General features: G+C 28.9%; 1 protein-coding gene across 1 annotated transcript in view; it reads left to right on the top strand.

Moving 5' to 3' along the window:
- Positions 1–20,226, top strand: part of LOC103578665 (synaptotagmin-7) — a 926,763-nt gene that overhangs the window by 635,568 nt on the left and 270,969 nt on the right. The window contains exon 5 of the mRNA XM_053738534.1: positions 8,370–8,510. Coding sequence (XP_053594509.1) covers positions 8,370–8,510 — 141 coding nt within the window. The remainder of the gene's footprint in view (positions 1–8,369; positions 8,511–20,226) is intronic.

Raw genomic sequence — 20,226 nt, 5'->3', positions numbered from 1 at the left:
TAAATTTCCATTTTACGTTTAAATAACGGGGAAAAAAGAAATTTTGTAACTTTGGAATTTTACAACACATTTTGGAATTAACATGTCGGGGTGAGCAAAACATATGTTTCAAGGAAATTTAACGCTCTAAATAAATTGTCTTTTATGTTCTTTCTCTAAGTCTACTTCTTTTAGAGTTATTCGAGTTTAAAGTTCAACATGTAATTAATTTAACCTTTTTTTTTCTTAATTTTTCCTAAATATTTCATAATTATTATTGAATAAAAAAAATTTGTCTTAAAATATTAAATTATCAAGTTTAACGTCGTTGACAAAGTAGATCTTTATTGTTCTGCTATGAGGAATAAATGACTTTTCAATTTAAAATATCTAAAATTAATTCTCTCTTTGAAGTTTGAAAAACAATTTGTATTGCGATGAAAGGTGTGGCTCAATAAATTATAGATTAAATTGAACGGAATATAGTATAGTGCCGGATAGCTCAACTAGTAGAGCATTCGGCGCGATACCGACATGGTCTGGGATTTCTTACTAATTTAACCAATTCAATATAGTCGAAACTTCAAACATGCAAACTTTCTCAACACTGAGAAAAAAAATGCCGGGCGTCGGTTGGCCTTGCGTGTCCGCCCCTAAATTTCCCGCTGTTTTCGAGCTCAAAGAGCTTGAAAATATTAATGTGACTATATTTTCGAGCTCGAAAATCTTATTGCATGCGATTGTTTTTTATGAGCTTTTCAAACTCTAACACGTTACGCTTTATACTAAAGTTTAAAAGTTCAAGAATCGAAAATCATTAATGAACAAGCGGTTTTTTAATTTTAATTTCCCATTATGTTCAATAAACTAAATGTACTGAAGCAGAAATCAATATCAGTGATCAAAATCAAGATTTAAGTGAGTTTTGGCTTAAGTCAGAGCAATAATATGTAAAATATCCGAGAAAATGATTGAAAACTGTGTTTTTTCGATTTTTTTGTTGATAATATGGTTTAAACTAAAGAACAAGTTTGATGGCATATATGATGATCAAAAGAGACCATAAAGAGGAAAAGTTTGTAAGATTTTCAACATATTTTAGTACACTATATTTTGATTTATCTGGAAGAAAAAAACATAGAATGTTCTTTTTTTAACTTTTCAACGCTGATATCTTTTGAACTAATTAACCGATTTTGACGTTTGAGATGGCGATAGGTGCGTTATATCGAATTCTAGAGCTGATAAGAACTTGAAAGCGATCGATTCAGCCGTCTTGAAGATATTTAGAAAAAACCGTTTTTTACCATTTCGTTCTCCAACGATATCTCTCGAACAAATTAACCAATTGAGATGGTTAAGGTAGCATTCGACGCGCTTTATTGATTACTAGAGCTGATTGGATTTTGGCGTCGATGGTGCAATTTGTTTCTGAGAAATCAATAAAAAACTGAAAATAAAAAAAATTTTTTTTTTTTCGTAATTCACCAATATTTTCGAGTCTACTTGATCAAATTATCTGAAATTTTTAGGAAAGTTGATGGCCAACAAGCTCTGTCGGTTGCCGCCCTGAACATCCAAATCGATTCATTAGTTAAAAAGTTATAGACTATTCACACACATACATACACACACACATACATACACACAGATACTCGGACATCATTCTGAAAATAGTCAGAATAGCTTCCTAGGACCCCAAAACGTCGACATCTGATGAAAACTTGATGTTCGAAAATCGGGTCGAAAACAATAACTTCCCGAAATTTTCGAAAATCATCGATTTTCTAAGCGGGAGGTTAAAAATACTATTTTTCAAACAAGAATTTCTTGGCTCAAGAAATCCGTTGAAAATATTTATTTTATTATCATTAATTATCAATTTCTGAAGAAAAGAGCATCATATTTATTTTTGTTATTATATAAATTTGATATTATAGTATGAGTAAAGAAAAGAATAGATTCACTTGAATTAAATAAAAACTATTTCCTTCAATTCTACGGAATTCTTGATACAAAAGCATATATTCTTGAAAATTATCAAGAATATATGCTTTTGTATCAAGTAAATGTTCTTCATAAAAGCATTTTTTTTTCTCAGTGAATAAGACAATTTATAGATAAATTACGAAAAATATAGATAGCCCGAACTGGGAATCAAACCCAGATGACTTAATAAGTGTCGCCTGTTCATTAGAATTGTTCGGTTATTGATTTTTTATTGTAAGTAGCATTTCATTGTTTATAGTTTTGATAGCTGAAGTGAAAATCGTAAATTTTATAAACTGAAAATAATCATGTTAAACTTAATGCTATTTGTTGTAATAGTAATTAAATAAATACATGCCAGGACGGGTTGGTGGTTAGGATGTTGGAAAAATACGCATATTAAAAAATATAACAATATTTTTGTTTGTCATAGCACATAATATCACTGGAATACAAAATTAAATCGTTGATTTAATTTATTAATACTGTTAATTATCTGAGCTCATAAATGCGTGAATAATTGAATGCAAATTATAGAATTGAGCGCAAATAAATAATTAAAAGAATTAATTTGAGTATATTTGAACACTGTTTTAATTGTAAAAATGTCATGATAAAAGGTAACATGAAATCAGAGGTTACCGAGCGAAGTTTATTATTGAAGACTAGAATTACTATTTTTAATAGCACCAATGCATAAATAAATGAGGTTATTAAGTTTATGATATTTCTGATCATTTAATTTAATTGATTTAAATAAGTTTATAACAAATTGCACTGAATTGAATTTATTTTCTGAATACGGGGTAGCATGATTGCAGAGGTACATTTTTTTTTTTATCATTTTCTACATCATTGAAAAATGATTATTGATAAATGAGCATGACATGTTGTTGTAGGAAATGTAACGCTCTACAAGGAAAGACTGATGTGCTTATTTGATTTCTCTAACCGGTTAGAAGATATTCCTTGCTGAATCCCAATGCATTTCTCCAAACATGAATTTAGTGAAAATAAATAAATATTCACTATTTCCAAGTGCAAACCGAACAACTAATTCCATAAAGTGGTTTAATTTGGCACTCAGAATTAGTGAATATTCACTTATTTCATTTATTCATGTTTAGAGAGTTTGAATTTCTAAAGGTTTTTAATGAATTTTTTAGATCCATTAACTTAATTCATGGATTTTCTAAACATTCATGAGAATATCAGCTCATATAAATAAAATAAAAGTATTTACTTTAGACTTGATGTTTATGTCAAGAATATAATATTTTCTAATTAATTTCTTATCTATATTTTTTAACTGGTCTATTCAAAATGTAACCGTGAGGTTGTCCCACAAAATTGATAATTAAGTATATTTTTCTGGGAAATCTGGAAAAATTTCCCAATTGCCATAAAAGTCAAATTTATTAACAAGACCAACATATATATTTTCTAATATAATTAATATTTCCGTCTATACTAATTCAAAATAAATCGATTATGTATAATTAATTCGAAATTTTTTTCTTTTATATTGATATAAATGATGACACTTCTAAAATTAGAACATTTATTTCTCAAAACTGGATCCTTATTTATCTCTAAATAATAAACTGACGTATTTTCTCTTCTCCCAAAAGTAAAGCTTACCTACATCTATGAAAAGGTTTAAAAAAGAGTTGAAAATATTTATTGTATTGACATGAACTGAAACTCTTATGAATATTTATAAAATTCATGAATTAAGTTGATGAATCTAAAAAAGTTATTAAAAAACTTTTAAAATTCGAACGCATTGGAATTCGACGAGGAATATCTCTTAAAAATTTTTTTTTTAACAAATTCTTTAAACTTTGATCTCAAATATCTTTTAAATGGTGGAAGTTATCGCTTGTACACACTGATTGCTTTTTGTAGAGCATTCAATTTAGTATAAAAAAATGTATGATGATTTGGTTAAACCATCAATGAATAATGTCTTTTAGGTCTTTTATACAAGGGACTAACGAAAAAATGGAAAACTGTTATGAGGAGGATCTTCATATTAATATTAAGAGCTCAAATTTGGTGAGCATTTTCTAGAGGTGCCTGAGAACCAACTTTTCAATGCCGGAAGTTAAAAAAAAATATTCGATTTTTTAATCATTCTAATATACATATTAGTGTTTCGAAAAATCGACTTTTTTTTCTCGAAAAACATTGAAAAATCGACAGGGTATCTCTAGACATAGACCCTGTGAAAATATAAGACCTTAATATTAATATTTAAAGGTGGCGATTCATGATTTTCTATTTTCTATTTAAATAACATGGGAAAAAAAATTTTAAGTTTGGAATTTTATACCTTGGCGATGGCTTATTGAACAGATAAATCCAGGACATATTTTAATCGAGAATTGAACGCGCTACAAAAAAAGTCTTTTATCATTTTTTGATAAATTCTATAACGAATACCGTGCTGAAATTCCTCGACGGAGACGCGGAACAGTCCGACATCGTATGTAGCTACCCACGTGACAAATAAATGATAATAAAAATAATATTAAATGATGATAAATACTGCGATTAAATTATAATATAACAATGAATTTAAATAATTGTTAAATTATAAATAATAAATAATTATCGTGCCTGGACCAGCTCCTCAGGCTGGGTTAGTGCACGCAGGCCCCAGACCGTTTATTCAAACGGACAAAAATTATTCAGGAGGGATTTTTACGAGGGGAAATCCGAGCAAGCCGTTCGTAACAAGGCGGACAAACAGTCGAATGAATTAATGGAAAATAAATAATGAAAAATTACTAACAAATAATAAATAAGATTAGAGAAAATAAAAGTAAGCAGTAGGAAAAGATCCAGAGGAAAATAAATATTAAATTTTCCCCGACAGCTGTTAGTTTCCGAATGTTTAAATTTTATAAACAGTAGTAAAAACAGTAATTTTTCATACAATATTTAGTTTTGTTAAACGATTAACAATAATACCAGGTTATTGTCAAGAATACAATTAAAAATCGTTATAAATTTCAACCACTGGGGGTAGAATTATCAGACAATAACCGCAGTATCAAATAGAAAGTATGTAAACTTAATATACCAAAAATAAATTTGATTTAATTCAATTAATAATACTAATTTTTAATATTAAATGAGAGAATCAATTATTTCATTAAAATTTTTCCGAGAATAATAAGTAATAACAATATTTTTATTTTGTTTTAATTTATCTCTCAACGCTTGTGAGAGAGAGAAAGATACGGAATTTTCCTCACCCTCACTCAAAATAATGAATTTTTTTTCTCTCTTAAATGATATATAATAAAAATTCAATAATATTATTGACCTCCGGGGTGCATAAATAAATCAAAAGAAAAAAAGTAAAATTGCTTAATTATGTTTAATAATAATAAATATAAATAATACTGAATAATATCTTACAGATATTCTGAGTAAATAATAATTTCAATAAGTTGGGAATTTTTCACCTATGCGATGATGTCAGTACTTGAGGAATTTGCTCAAGTACTGCAGGCGCACTATAGATATATATATCTACAGATATATCTATACCTATCGGCAACGTTTAACAAACGTTGTATATAGATAGTTATATATATATATAACTATCTAGGTATTTTCAACGATATAAAAAAAGAAGAAATATCCAATGATAACTAACGATAATTATTTATAACATATATCATGTATCATTCAGTGGTCAATTATTAAAAAATTAATTTTATTCGCCGCGGCGACCAACAACTACCGAGGGAGGTTATTACATGAAAATGTATACGGCGAAAGAGATTCAAAGTACTTACTCGCAATTATCTCCCGAAAACAAATCCCAAAATGACTTTCACCAATCACCCGGTGAATGATAAATAATTATTTATGTTAACTTTATTAACAATATATAATGAAACGTTCCAAAACGTATTTGTAAAAACGCAAAAGAGAAAAAACTAGACAATAAAATATATAGGAATACAGCCTAAGGATTGATTTTCTCCTACCCGGCGGTCAATATTTTTCCTAAAACATCAAATGACATCCGTAATCGGATGACAAGTTTAATAAAAATAATATGTTAAGCAATATGTGGGGCATAATGTTACGCTAGATTATGCATCCCCAATATTTATAAATCATAAACAAAAACTTGAAATTTACAATTATCAATTGATTATATTTTTAAACTAGCTATGATACCCGGCTTCGCTCGGGAGTTGATATGAGATTACGTGGTAGATGAAATAAAAAAACATACTATGACGTAAAAAGTAGAAAATATATTTTGAAAACATTTTCTATATTTACATGTATTTACATTTTCTCATTATTTACACTACTTGTTTATAAACAACATTTTTCATTTTATTGTCCGGGGTATATATATATATATATATATATAAATTTTTCGAACTTCCTACTCTTGAGCAAGCTACATATAGCTGACCGTGAGAGAAGCAGGATTCTTTGAGGTTGATGCCACAATATTTTAAAGTTTGCCATTGCAAACTTCTTTCTTTTTCGTTTCGAAATCGCTTGTTTCGCTGTTCAAATCAAACTAACTCTGGCGGGTGACACCGGGCTCTTATATATTCAGAAAGCTTGGCTCTAGGATATTCGAGAAAGTTGGCGCTAGAATATTCGAGAAAGTTTGGGAATACATTTTTTCTCACACCTTCTAGATAGAATGTTCTCGACATTATCGTCCGCCGTAACAATAGGTGCTGCAGCTGTAGCATACGCAGTGAAGGCGCGAAATTTAAAAACTTAAATTTTAAAATGTTTTCAAAAGTAATTTGAATAACTAAAATGATGTCGCTTTAACTCCATCATATAAGTTAGCTACTGATGTATAAATACACAAAAGTTAATAACTTTATTATAGTAATAAATGTAATTTAAGACTTTATTGAAATTGGAATTTTCAATTTCGCGTCCTAAATAATCGTTCTTTTAAGTCCATATTATGTACAATGAATGAAATTCAACTATTCGACAACAGATGGCGCCACTACACTTACTTGCCAAGTTGAAGGGTTGGAAAAGCCCTCATATCTTTAAAGACACACCCTTTAGGTTAAAACGGGAACTTTGTTCGAGGGGGAATTGTAAAATGAGCGAATAAACTAATTGGATCTGGTTTAGGCGAGGTTACTTAAACAATTAAAAATTACACAGATTTTATCACAAAATAAATTATAGATTTATCTACATTTATTTACACCTTAAAAATTATGAGAACTTATGTTCAAGCGAATGCGACTAGAAAATAATACGCGATAGCGAATGCAAACTCACAGTTATTTTATTCACGTATAAATTGACACGTGGTCAGTAGCGGTTAAGTCAGCAATAATTAATTAACAATTAATTATTAGCGAGAGAACAATTTATTTATTCTCAATAAATAGCAGCCTTGATATACTGTCTAAATATTGAGGATAATTTAGCGTAGCGGTTTAGTTTAATATTACAAAAGTTATTAATTACTGAAGCGGTTCAAGCACGAGATTGCAAGTAGCGAAGCACGTTGTAGGAAAGAATATTGGTAGCGTCGTTGAGTTGTCGAGAAGCTTGGTGTCGACGTGGCAGCCTTGCTGCATATAACGAATTTTCCTATTGGCTTAAAAGCGCGCCAACAGAAAGCAGTTGATAGCGAAGTCTCTCATTGGCTGGCCAATATAAAAAGAATTATTTGATTTGCCGGTTTGTAGTGGGTTCTCAAGGCGTCTTGACATGGTCCTGAGTTAGAAATTGTATGTACCGGGCCCAGATAGCGAGTGACCCGCTACTATTCTGACCTTCAATCAGTAGCGAGTTCGGCAACTCCCGAACTTAGCGGAAATGCACGAAGCTTATTTAAATTAACTAAGCTCGTGACTGAACAACTAGAAAAATCAGTAATTACCCTAAACTAATTTATTACGTTTAAATAACTAGTAGTTGCTTTATGAGTAATTACTGGTTTGTAAAAAAATTAGTCAATAAAAATAGATCATTTTTTTTGCCGATCACTGATTGACACATACATTCAAATATGTACGGATACATGTTTATCCCTCCGGAAATAGTCAGAATTCTCCCTAGGACCTCAAAACATCTGGTAAAAACTCGATTTTCAAAAATGAACTATACTTCTGCATTCTGGGTAGAGCCAGATGACACTTTTTTGAAGTACGTTGTTTCATTGAAAAAAAAAAAGCTGTCATTAATCTTATGATAGAAAATATTAGCATCAATAAAGTAGTGTCTGATTAATTCCTATTTTGAAAGTAATTATATAATAAAAACTTAATTATAAATATTCGGATTTTGAAGTACGTTTGAATTGTGTTTAAATAACGGTATTCACCTATGTAATCAATACGTGTGATAAATTTCTTTTTTTTTATTTGCAGAAAGCCTTTTTGCAGAGCCGATCTGATTCATTAGTGGATATGTACATTGACAATACAGAACCTAGCGAAAATGTTGGGCAAATTCATTTCAGTCTGGAATATGATTATCAAAATACCACTCTTATTTTACGTATCATACAGGTATGTCTACCCTTAATAAATCAAACACATCATGATAGGTATTTCATGACACTAAAGAGTACTAAACGTAAAAATAACTACATTGCTTGACTGCTTCTTATTCTCTGAATCGGTAGCTATGCAATACAATTTTTATATATTTAAGCATGAAGCATAATAATAATGGCTTCAAAATTACGTTCTTTCAAGTGATATGTTAAATGTTTGTGATGATTAAAACGGAAAGTAAGGCAAAAATAATAATCCGTTTCTTTGAGTTGATACCGCAAATTACAATTAATTGATGGTAAAAGGTAGCCTTTTTGCGTTTTTAAAATTTAATATTTTTAAATGTTGTTATTGTTCACATTGAAACAAAATGTGTTTATCGTAACCATCTGAAGCATTTTTAATTGCGATATTAGATTGCTGCATTGACCATCTTCAATTTTAAATGAAAGTATTATCAATTTAACCATATTCTTTGGTTATGTTCCCCACACTTGGTATTGCTGTTTTACGATTTCTATAGATTGCTATGATAGCAATTAAAATTGTTAATATAGCAATCCAAATAGTTAATATAGCAATCCAAATAGTTAATATAGCAATACAAATGGTTAATATAGCAATTCGAATTATAATTATACCAATACGTATTGTTTAAATAGCAATACGTATTGCCGTAGCAACCGTCTATATGGATAGTTGATTTAACAAAACATTGTATGGGTAAAATAGCAATCTAGCCTTTACGCAAATAAAGTATTGCTATATTAACAATCTACGATTTTTCAAACTTTAAATAGCTATTATAACCTAACGGTATTGCTATTATAGCAATATTTTTTTTTCAGTTTAAATATCACATTATTACAGTCTATCTTTTTTTTACCTTTTTTGTCGTAAGTAAATTCGATTCTTATTCTTTTTAAATTGCAAAACTATATTTATCGATCACTATATTTATCCGTTCTATTATTTTATAAGAATAAGGAGAGGGTAAAATTTATTGGACAGCTTTAGTTAGCGCTTAATCTAGAAGTACCTAGCAGCTATTAAATGAACTCCGGTAGTTATAGTACTTTTGACAACGGTGAATGATTTCAGTAAAATATTATGATGCCTCATAATACTCTAATATAACGCTAGAATGTATTTCAGATTAATTTCTCTAACGAAGTAGGCTAGTCGATTTAGATTTATGAGAACACAGCGCTCTGTTAAGTATTGCACTCTGCTAAGTCTTCCACTTAACTGCTCTTTCATTTTCATTAGAGCGATTATTTGCTAAGTACACCAAATTAATAATACTGTTTCACTGAAATAGTGAAATTTTTATATGCATAATAACAGCCCCACCAAAAAATTCAAAAACGGTTTAGCCTGCAGGCTAATATTAGCTTCCCTTGCTCTCCCTGAGCTCAAACTTTACTGTTAACACATTCTCGAGCTCGTGTGCTTCAAAATACTATCAAGTTTGTTTGTTTTTTGAACTCTTTGAGCTTAAAAATAGTTAATTTCACTTGAGGCTGCAAAAATTGAAGAAACTGAAAAGTGATCAAGAATTTCGCAACTCTTAAATTTTCGTCTACAATAGATCCTCTTAAAGTGCAGAAATTCAGGGAGAAATGAATAAAGGTAATCGAGATAAATAATAAGTTAGATCAGAACGCCAAAATATAAATCTATTCCAAGAAAATTCTGAGATCAGTAATTTGCCTGATGTTTCGTTGACGATAGTTCCAGAAAAAACATCTGGACTATTTTTTCTAAATATTTGATGCATTATGAGTTTTAACAGAGTGTATCTCGACTTGTCATATTCTGGCCCCTCATTAAACGATGTTAATCAGAGTGTCTCAGGAATATTAAGCTCGGCCTTCCAGAACCAGACGTTGATTTTATTACTTCTTACAAGGAAAAATTCCCAGGTGTCCCCCTCCGATTTCTATACGCCCGAGATCTATTATTCTCTGTCGAAATCTGCGAGACATTTTTTTTTTATCGGCGGAAAAACATATCTAGGGGGTGAAATCATCCGTCAAAGTATAAGCTCCAAATAGCCGTTTTGCAAGTGTTACGTTTTGGGAAATTACCCAAAATTAATTAAAAATAAAAATAATTTTTAATTATTTAATTTTATCCAGGTTTGGCCTCGTTAGAGTGTCTATAGACCCCTGGTGGGCCGTGGTCGTCGATTATTTTATTAATTATTAATTTTGATTGTTTTTCGCGATTTAAAATATTTTCGTTGCCGGTTCCAACTCCATATAATTATTTTTACGATAACAGGTGAATGGTAGGAAAATTGGCAGGAAATTTGAGGGAAACCCGAACTGCTGTTGAGCGCTCAGGGTTATAGGACAGGGTGGAACAGCTGATAAGCGTTCGCCCCTGGGTGGTAATAATGTTATGGACAGGCCATGGTGTAGGTGAAAATATTGGGGTGCCAATTGGCACCCCACAATAAGGTTAAATTAACTTAGGTTTAATTATAATTTATTAATTATGGCTGGAGCGCAGAGATTTGAGCACTAGAAGCTCTTTCCAAAGACTGAATATTTCGTCATTATAAAAATATAATAAAGCCAACAGAGTTGACAAAATGTTGACGCTGCATCTCAGGTTCTCTGTGAGAGAATCGTCGTAGCCCGGGTCTCATGCATCGTCATCTGTTTCGCCTACCCGCGAGCCACGGCGACTCTCTTATCATAACCGATTTCCATTTTATTGTATAAAATTATTCAATTAAAAATAATTAATTTAATTTAATCAATAAAATATTACGGGAACGTAACACCTCCCGACTTAAGCAAGTCGCAGCGTTTTAAATGAATAACGCTACGACTGAAAATGAAATTCATGACTCGATATAATCCAAATAGAAGGTGTCATTGACTCTATATAAGCTAAAATTGAATGTATGAATGAATCTATGTAAACTAAAGATGAATGTTTCAATGACTCTATATAAACCCAAAAAATAAAATTTATTTTGAATATAGTAAAGAAGTTCTTAGCAGTGAAATTTAAACTAAACCTGAGACACAGCGTTCATAATGTTACTTAAACTTAGTAATATGAAATTAAACGTTAGTATCTAGTAATTTAATTACTTCCCGACTCGGTCGTTTGGTATTATTGGAATGATTAATTCTAAAAATTATTCGTACAGATATACTTCCGCTTTGCGGTAGTTTATAAATTACCTAAGAAGTAACTGCTCAAGTCGAAATTCATAATAAAAAATGGGGTAGCTACCTCCCGACTTAAGTCAGTTATTATTTCTAATTTAAAATATAGTTATTCATTAGTTTGTTATTTTATTATATATAATTGCTGTTGCATTTATATATTCTTTGATTAGTGTATCTTATTAAGGTTGTTAATGATTCAATGGCAAACCAATCCAATTCATATATTTTATTGTTGTGATATTTCGCTAGCCCCTCCGTGCTAGCATCTTCAGACTCACTGTTAATTTTACATATTTTTTACAATTTATACTTTAAAATTAAATAATATATGCGAATTTAAATTTAAACTTACAATATTGAACGTGGAAAATTTTTTTACTACATGAAATATACTTTTAATTTATAACAATTTTATAAAGTTTAAATCCGGAACCAATACATATTATTTTAGAAAAGCACGTGTTCTATAGTGGTCATTTTATTATTTTAGTTATTACCTTATTGTCTGTGATATTATTGTGATCATGATTTTTTTCTTTTTCTTTTTCATTTTTTATTTTCAGTGATTTATTTTTTTATTTTTTTGTATAATTTTTAACTATTGTTTTTAAATTGTTGTAAAGAGAAAATAAAGACAATAAAATTAGTTATTTAGACACAGTGATAATTAGAAATAATGAAAATTTAGAAATAAACTGGTACCAAAAACCTACATGGTCAGGTAGATATTTAAACAACTATTCATATTATCCAATTTCACAAAAAATAGGCATCATATATCACCTAATAGATAAAGTTTTTTATATTGGTGATGAAAAATACAAACAAGAAAATTTAAAATTAATTAAAAACGCTTTAATAGATAATAATTATCCAATAGAATTCATTAATAAATATTGCACCAATAGATGGAAAAAATTAGTAGATAAAAAAAACAATAAAATCAACAATAGAAATATTACAAGTAATCTAGATATGTTCAAAACAATCAGTTTTCCGCATGATGATAACTTGAATAATTTTATGAGAAACTTATTTAAAAAATATAAAATTCCAGTTACATTTAAAATTGAAAATAGTTTAAAAAAATTTTATAATAGTGGAAAGGATCCTATAAATCATTTTGAAAAATCAGATTGTATATATGAAGTGAATTGTATGAATTGTGAAAAATGTTATGTTCGCCAAACTAAAAGGTGGCTTAAAACGAGAATTAATGAACATAAAAACAATATTAAACTTAGCCCAAGCAAACATAACATGCTAACAATTCATACAATAAATAAAGACCATAACTTCAATTATGATCAAGTCAAAATCTTAGATATAGAAACGAATTACAGAAAAAGAATAATCTTGGAATCAATGTATATAGAAAAAGACAAAAATACTGTTAACGAAAGAAAAGATACAGAAAATTTAAATGAATCATATAACAACCTCATTAATCAAAAATAGAAATAGATATAACATAAATAGAACAATCTAAAATAGTCAACATAACACCAACAATAGTCATAAAACTGATAAAAATAAAATTACAATTATCTACAATTCAAAAACTATATTACTGGCAATAGTACAATTAGAAAATATCACAACAGCGAAAAACTTATGTACCAACAAAGATAAACGCGAAATAGGAAAACTCCATTACCGGTAATTATAAAATAACCAACAATATCATATTTAAAAATGACTATTGAAGTTACAACAATATAATTTAAAACGTCACATAACAATTTAAAAACAATAGTTAAAAATTATATAAAAAAATTAAAAAATAAATTACTGAAAATAAAAAATGAAAAAGAAAAAGAAAAAAATCATGATCACAATAATATCACAGACAATAAGGTAATAAATAAAATAATAAAATAACCACTATAGAACACGTGCTTTTCTAAAATAATATGTGTTGGTTCCAGATTTAAACTTCATAAAATTGTTATAAATTAAAATTACATATAGTAAAATTTCATATAGTAAAAAAATTTTCCACGTTCAATATTGTAAGTTTAAATTTAAATTCGCATATATTATTTAATTTCAAAGTATAAATTGTAAAAAATATGTAAAATTAACAGTGAGTCTGAAGATGCTAGCACGGAGGGGCTAGCGAAATATCACAACAATAAAATATATGAATTGGATTGGTTTGCCATTGAATCATTAATAACCTTAATTAAAATATAGTATAAATTTTAATTCATTTAAAGAAAGTATTTTCATTTAACTGATTTAATTCGGCGGTCAATATAATAACTGTGATTGATTGGATCGGCTGACTATTATCCTAATCTTCATTTCTTGAGATCGAAGCCCTGATTCCTCGTTGACTCGGCGACGACCTTTAAGGTGTTGATTAACGTAGTTGAACTCGACATTCCAACTGTTTCTGCTAAACAGTGGAAGTCTTCAAAATTAATAAAAATAAATAACTCGACGTGTATAAATTTGATATTTATACACGTGAGTAAACCGATTGTAGGTAACTTGACATCAAACGTAGAGCTGGAAGCACCATTGCTGATTATTTTGGAAAATTCATTTTTCACATCACGATGTTCTTCCGCCAGGCTCTGATGGTGATATTCAAAATTTGCCCAATCAACCCAATTACACCACGAGATTAAATCATTTTTATGAAGGCGTACACAAAGTTTGATTCATAATTTAATAAAAATAAAATTCATAAAATACATTAACATTAAATAATCCTACGATTTCTTTATATTTAATAAGATCAAAAATAAATCGTTAATGTCCAATCCCTTTCCATCCAAATTAGCGCCTATTTTCAAGTATATAATATTCTTATTGTCAGATTTAATCTCCGATGATTTATATTTATCCGGAGGTTCTTTCAATTTTATCTTAAATACATCTTCCTTAAATGCAGTCATGTTGAAACAAAATCGTAAACAATTTTTCAATATTATTGTTAGGTCAAATATACCTTTAATATAAAACATAATGTAAAATATATTTCTTATAAAGTCTGAGCCTGAAAACGTAGAACCACTAAATTTATTCATTCCTTTATTTCAATAATGCTTATAAAGATTTTGTTGCCTTTTATTTTGTGGATTATTTCCTTTTGAAACAACCCACGCTGGCGAATAAATTTTTGAGCCCAATGATTGATCGTCATTATTTTTTTCTTTACTCTCCACTGAGCAGTAAGGTAGTTCTTTTCTCAGATTCACGAACTCAACGAGGTCATTTTTATCCATATGCTCGATCTCGAAGACTCCATTGGCTCGGATCGGCATAATTTCATTTTCCGTGGTTGCGAGAACAATAAGCTCGCCAACCCGGCTATTTGAATTTTCGGCTCTCAATAAACCTTGAACAGTCCGAACAATATGAGCTCCTGACGTATCCAATACAGGCAGCTCCCTTTCGACATACGCGTGATTCGAATCATTACTATTTAAACAATAAAAATCAATCATTGGCTTCAAATCACATGAAATTCTATTTAAATTATTTTTAAATGGAACGTTTTCAGGCACAAATGTATTTGAGTTTAATTCTGTCTTATGGACAATATTGACTCTACTAGATCCATTTGATCTATTAAAAATTCCGGAATGAGTTTTTGAATTTGAATTCTTCCGAAATTTACTTATCGCAGCCTCGTTTAAAAGACGGCCTTTTAGTTTTGTAGATTCCGATTCTACTACCGGTAAAGTTCTACATCGGCTCGATTCTTGTTCCCGAAACGCAAGTAATCGAGCGCGTAAACGATTTTGTTTCTCCGACATCGGAACATTTAATTGATAGTTCATTGCGAATATTTACTACATATTCCAATGTAAATGATTATAAGCATACTTATTTATGCACATTTCTGAAATATTTTATAACAAGGTGTTGTCGTGAGTCATTACCGGAAACATTTCGCTATTTAATAATTTTCTATTAATAACCAGTGGTCGGCAAATTTTTCAATTATGCTAATAAAATTACTTGAGATCAGCTTTGAGACCTGATCGTGATATAACGACTACGTCTTGGTTTCACAATATACTGGGACACACTCTTCGTTCAATCAGCGACGAGAATCTCAACTGATCCCAAAAGAAACTAAAGTGATTGCTAAAGAAACAATAATTAAAATATTTACCCAAAATATCCACGCAGTATTTTCCGCATAATAATAAAATAATTTTTATCACGTAATATATTCAAATATACTCGCGAAAACACCTTTACAGTTCCGTAGCAACAATTTTAACTATATTTTTAAATATAAAATTAATTAAGTTATAGAGATTAATTTAAATAAAATAAAACAATTCTCAAAGCATAATCGTTAGTTCAAATTATAATGATCTTTGTAATTCGTCCAGCGGTCATTTGGCAATTAATAAGTTCAATATAATGAACAACTGTTTCTGCACACTACTCGCGAGAAATTCTTGAAAGTCCGTAGCAACATTTTTAGTTTAAAAATCCGTAGTTTTGAATTATTTTCAATTATCATATTTATTATAGTGACTTGTCTAGCGGTCAAATAGTTCTAAAAAAATAAAAAATATTTTTCACATATAAAATTTATAATTTAATAATATCGCGTAGATACTACTATAAACCCGCGATAATAGTTTAAATTTCGTAGCAACACTTTTAAAATATTTTCACTTATATATATATATATATATAACTTGTAGTTATTGCACGTACATCTTCCAACGGCAATCAGTCACCAACGTGTAAATTAAAACGTATTGTTAATAAGAATAATCTTACTTTTGGTGAGTTTATAGATTAGTCCATTGGTCTAGCTTATCAAAATGAAAATTTAACAGCATCACGGCTGGTTAGATCTTTAAACAGTTAGTCGATGACTGTGATGTTGCACTAAGGTAACGAACTCTTAATGTTGCTGATAGTCCAGCAGTTAAATATTTAAACTGCTTAAATTTTAGTTTTTACAATTCAGACACATTCTAAAATTGACATCCACTTAAAAATTTATTTTATAAGATTTTCCTTTTTACACGTTAAGTTTTATCAATCACCTATGAATAGTCACCTGATTAATAAAATCATTATAAACCTCAGCTTTTCATTTATTTTCGCTAACAAATGACACTTCACAAATATTTCAGTAATAAATATATTTAAATATTAGTTTCAACTCACTTCACCAAAATTTTAAATTATTAAGTTGACAAATAAACATAATTGTACTTTTCCGAAACTTGTCATTGAAAAAATTATTTTCACATATCACCGTTGATCATCGCTGGTCACAAAGTTTCAATTAAATAATTAAATAATCTAAGACCATCCTGGTCACAGCACCACTGTTACGTTTTGGGAAATTACCCAAAATTAATTAAAAATAAAAATAATTTTTAATTATTTAATTTAATCTAGGTTTTGCCTCGTTAGAGTGTCTATAGACCCCTGGTGGGCCGTGGTTGTCGATTATTTTATTAACTATTAATTTTAATTGTTTTTCGCGATTTAAAGTATTTTCGTTGCCGGTTCCAAATCCATATAATTATTTTTACGATAACAGGTGAATGGTAGGAAAATTGGCAGGAAATTTGAGGGAAACCCGAACTGCTGTTGAGCGCTCAGGGTTATAGGACAGGGTGGAACAGCTGATAAGCGTTCGCCCCTAGGTGGTAATAATGTTATGGACAGGCCATGGTGTAGGTGAAAATATTGGGGTGCCAATTGGCACCCCACAATAAGGTTAAATTAACTTAGGATTAATTATAATTTATTAATTATGGCTGGAGCGCAGAGGTTTGAGCACTAGAAGCTCTTTCCAAAGACTGAATATTTCGTGATTATAAAAATATAATAAAGCCAACAGAGTTGACAAAATGTTGACGCTGCATCTCAGGTTCTCTGTGAGAGAATCGTCGTAGCCCGGGTCTCATGCATCGTCATCTGTTTTGCCTACCCGCGAGCCACGGCGACTCTCTTATCATAACCGATTTCCATTTTATTGTATAAAATTATTCAATTAAAAATAATTAATTTAATTTAATCAATAAAATATTACGGGAACGTAACACAAGTTTCACATACTTCTAGTTAGAATAATTAAATGCGACGAACGGCATCATTTTCGGGCCGAAAAATAATAAAAAGTGCTATTCGTGTTATAATAAAAAAATGAATAGGAGTAAGATCACGTCAAGTGAATCCCCCATTTTCCACTTTATCATGAAAATTAAGTCTATGTATTTTTTTTTTTTTCAGTAGTCACGATGAAAAATTAATCCCCTAAATGATTTTTCAGAATTTTCATTTTATCAACAATTTTTTTTAAAATGCAAATGTTGTCTACTTTCAATTTAAAAAATAGATTTCAAAACAATCGTTACATATAAATTAATGAAATTTCCAGGATTTATTGTCAAATATCTATATTTTATTAAAACATTGATAGATTGAAATAATTTATTTATTATCCTATTGTTAATTAACTTTTGAGTAAATAAATTAAAATTCCATTGACTTCTGGGTAAAAAAATTTAGTAAACAATATGAATTTATTTATCACCGCGCGCGGGATGCCAGGCGCTCTGAATACAGTGTGCGGCTGAGCGTCTCAGACTATATTATAGTTTCGGTAACTCGTAATTAAAAATAAGAATTAAAAATATTGGTATTAAACAAATTTAATTTTTTTAAACAATATCATGAATAATACGATAAAATGTTTGTTCATGATGAATCAAGGGAATCTAACTAATAATTCGGTTTAATTATTAGTTAGATGTCTCTGATTATTAACTAATAAATAAATTATTAATTAATTATTAGTTTCTTTTCTTTGTTCTAGTTTAATAATACGAAATTATTTTATCGTATTATTCATGACATTGTTTAAAAAAATTCATGTTCTTCAAACTAATCGTGAGCAGTGAAATTTTCTTTAGGGATTTTAAACTTTAATAAACCACGCTTGTAACCGATGAATAAGAATTTTTTTACCGAAAAGTCAATGAAATTTTAATTTGTTTGCTTAAAAGTTAATTAACAATAGGTCAATAAATAAATTATTTTAAGCTATTACTATTGTAATAAAATATAGATATTTGACAATAAACCCTAAAAATTTTATCAATTTATCTTCAACGGTTGTTTTGGAATCTATGTTTTAATTAAAAGTACTCAACATTTTTATTGTAAAAAAAATTGATGTTAAAATGAAAATATTGAAAAATCGTTTGGGGGATTAATTTTTCATAGTGACTACTATGGCATGCCGTTTTACTATATAATGGTAAGAAATAAATTATAGTACAATTTAATTGTCATAAAGAAATTGAAATAATTTTTATCAAGACATACTTGAAATGCGAACCATTTATTTCATGATCACGCATAATTTTTATCAAAAGTAATTATTATCTCCTGACATAACAATAATATGGTAATTTATAATTATGTTCTAAAATAAATAATTTTGATTATTTAAAAGTATATTGTCACATAATAAAAATCAATGACTTTATCATTATGTGTACAGATAATTTTAATCAGAATTTATTATTATGTACTGACATGATTATAATGATTTCTATAAAAATTATAGTTTTCATACTAATAATGTTCTGAATTAATCTATCCCACAAAAATAAATGGGAAATTTTCAGTCATTAGAGCTAATAACACCATCATATTCTATTAATTTTTTAGATGTTCAGGTATTCTGAATTAGAATTATGTACATAATGAAAATTTGGAATTAAAATTATGTATATAATAACAATGCGGGAATTAAAATTATGTACATAATGAAAATTCGGAATTGAAATTATGTACATAATAGAAATGCTGAATGAAAATTATGTACATAATAAAATGCGACAATTGACATTATGTACATAATCGAAATGCGAGGATTAAATTTATGTACATAATGAAAATTCGGAATTAAAATTATATACATAATAAAAATTCTAGAATTGAAATTATTTACATAATGAAAATTCTAGAATTAAAATTATGTACATAATGAAAATTCGGAATTAAAATTATGTACATAATAAAAATGCGAAAATTAAAATTATGTACTTAATTAATATTCGGAATTAAAATAATGTACATAATCAAAATGCAAGAACTAAAATTATGTACATAATGAAAAAAGAATAATAAAATTTATGCACGGAAAGGAAATCGATCAAGCTGTGTATATGGGTCAGTATCTGTATGTGTGTGAGTGTGAGCATGTTTTTAAGTATGTGTAGCGTGAAGAATCAGTCATAGGGGAGCTTACATAGCTATATATAAAACATGCATAGGATGTATATGGTGAATATGAGAAACATGCGAAGCATGTTCTTGTATGGTTCATATATAACTGCACATAAGTACATCTGACTAATACGAGAGTATTTATTTCTTATGTCAAGTCATATGTGACTATATGGCCATATGTGGATGACATATAGCCATATATACGTTACATATATGGTTATGTATGAAAAAAATCGTTCTCTATATTCTATGAAAAAGGAATCACATGTGGCTAAACACAGTCATAAATGGCGTAT

Source organism: Microplitis demolitor, chromosome 4 (genome assembly GCF_026212275.2).
Source record: "Microplitis demolitor isolate Queensland-Clemson2020A chromosome 4, iyMicDemo2.1a, whole genome shotgun sequence".
Taxonomy (NCBI): Eukaryota; Metazoa; Arthropoda; class Insecta; order Hymenoptera; family Braconidae; genus Microplitis; species Microplitis demolitor.
The sequence above is the reverse complement of the archived record's forward strand: the minus strand, read 5'-3'. Positions and strand labels throughout refer to the sequence as shown.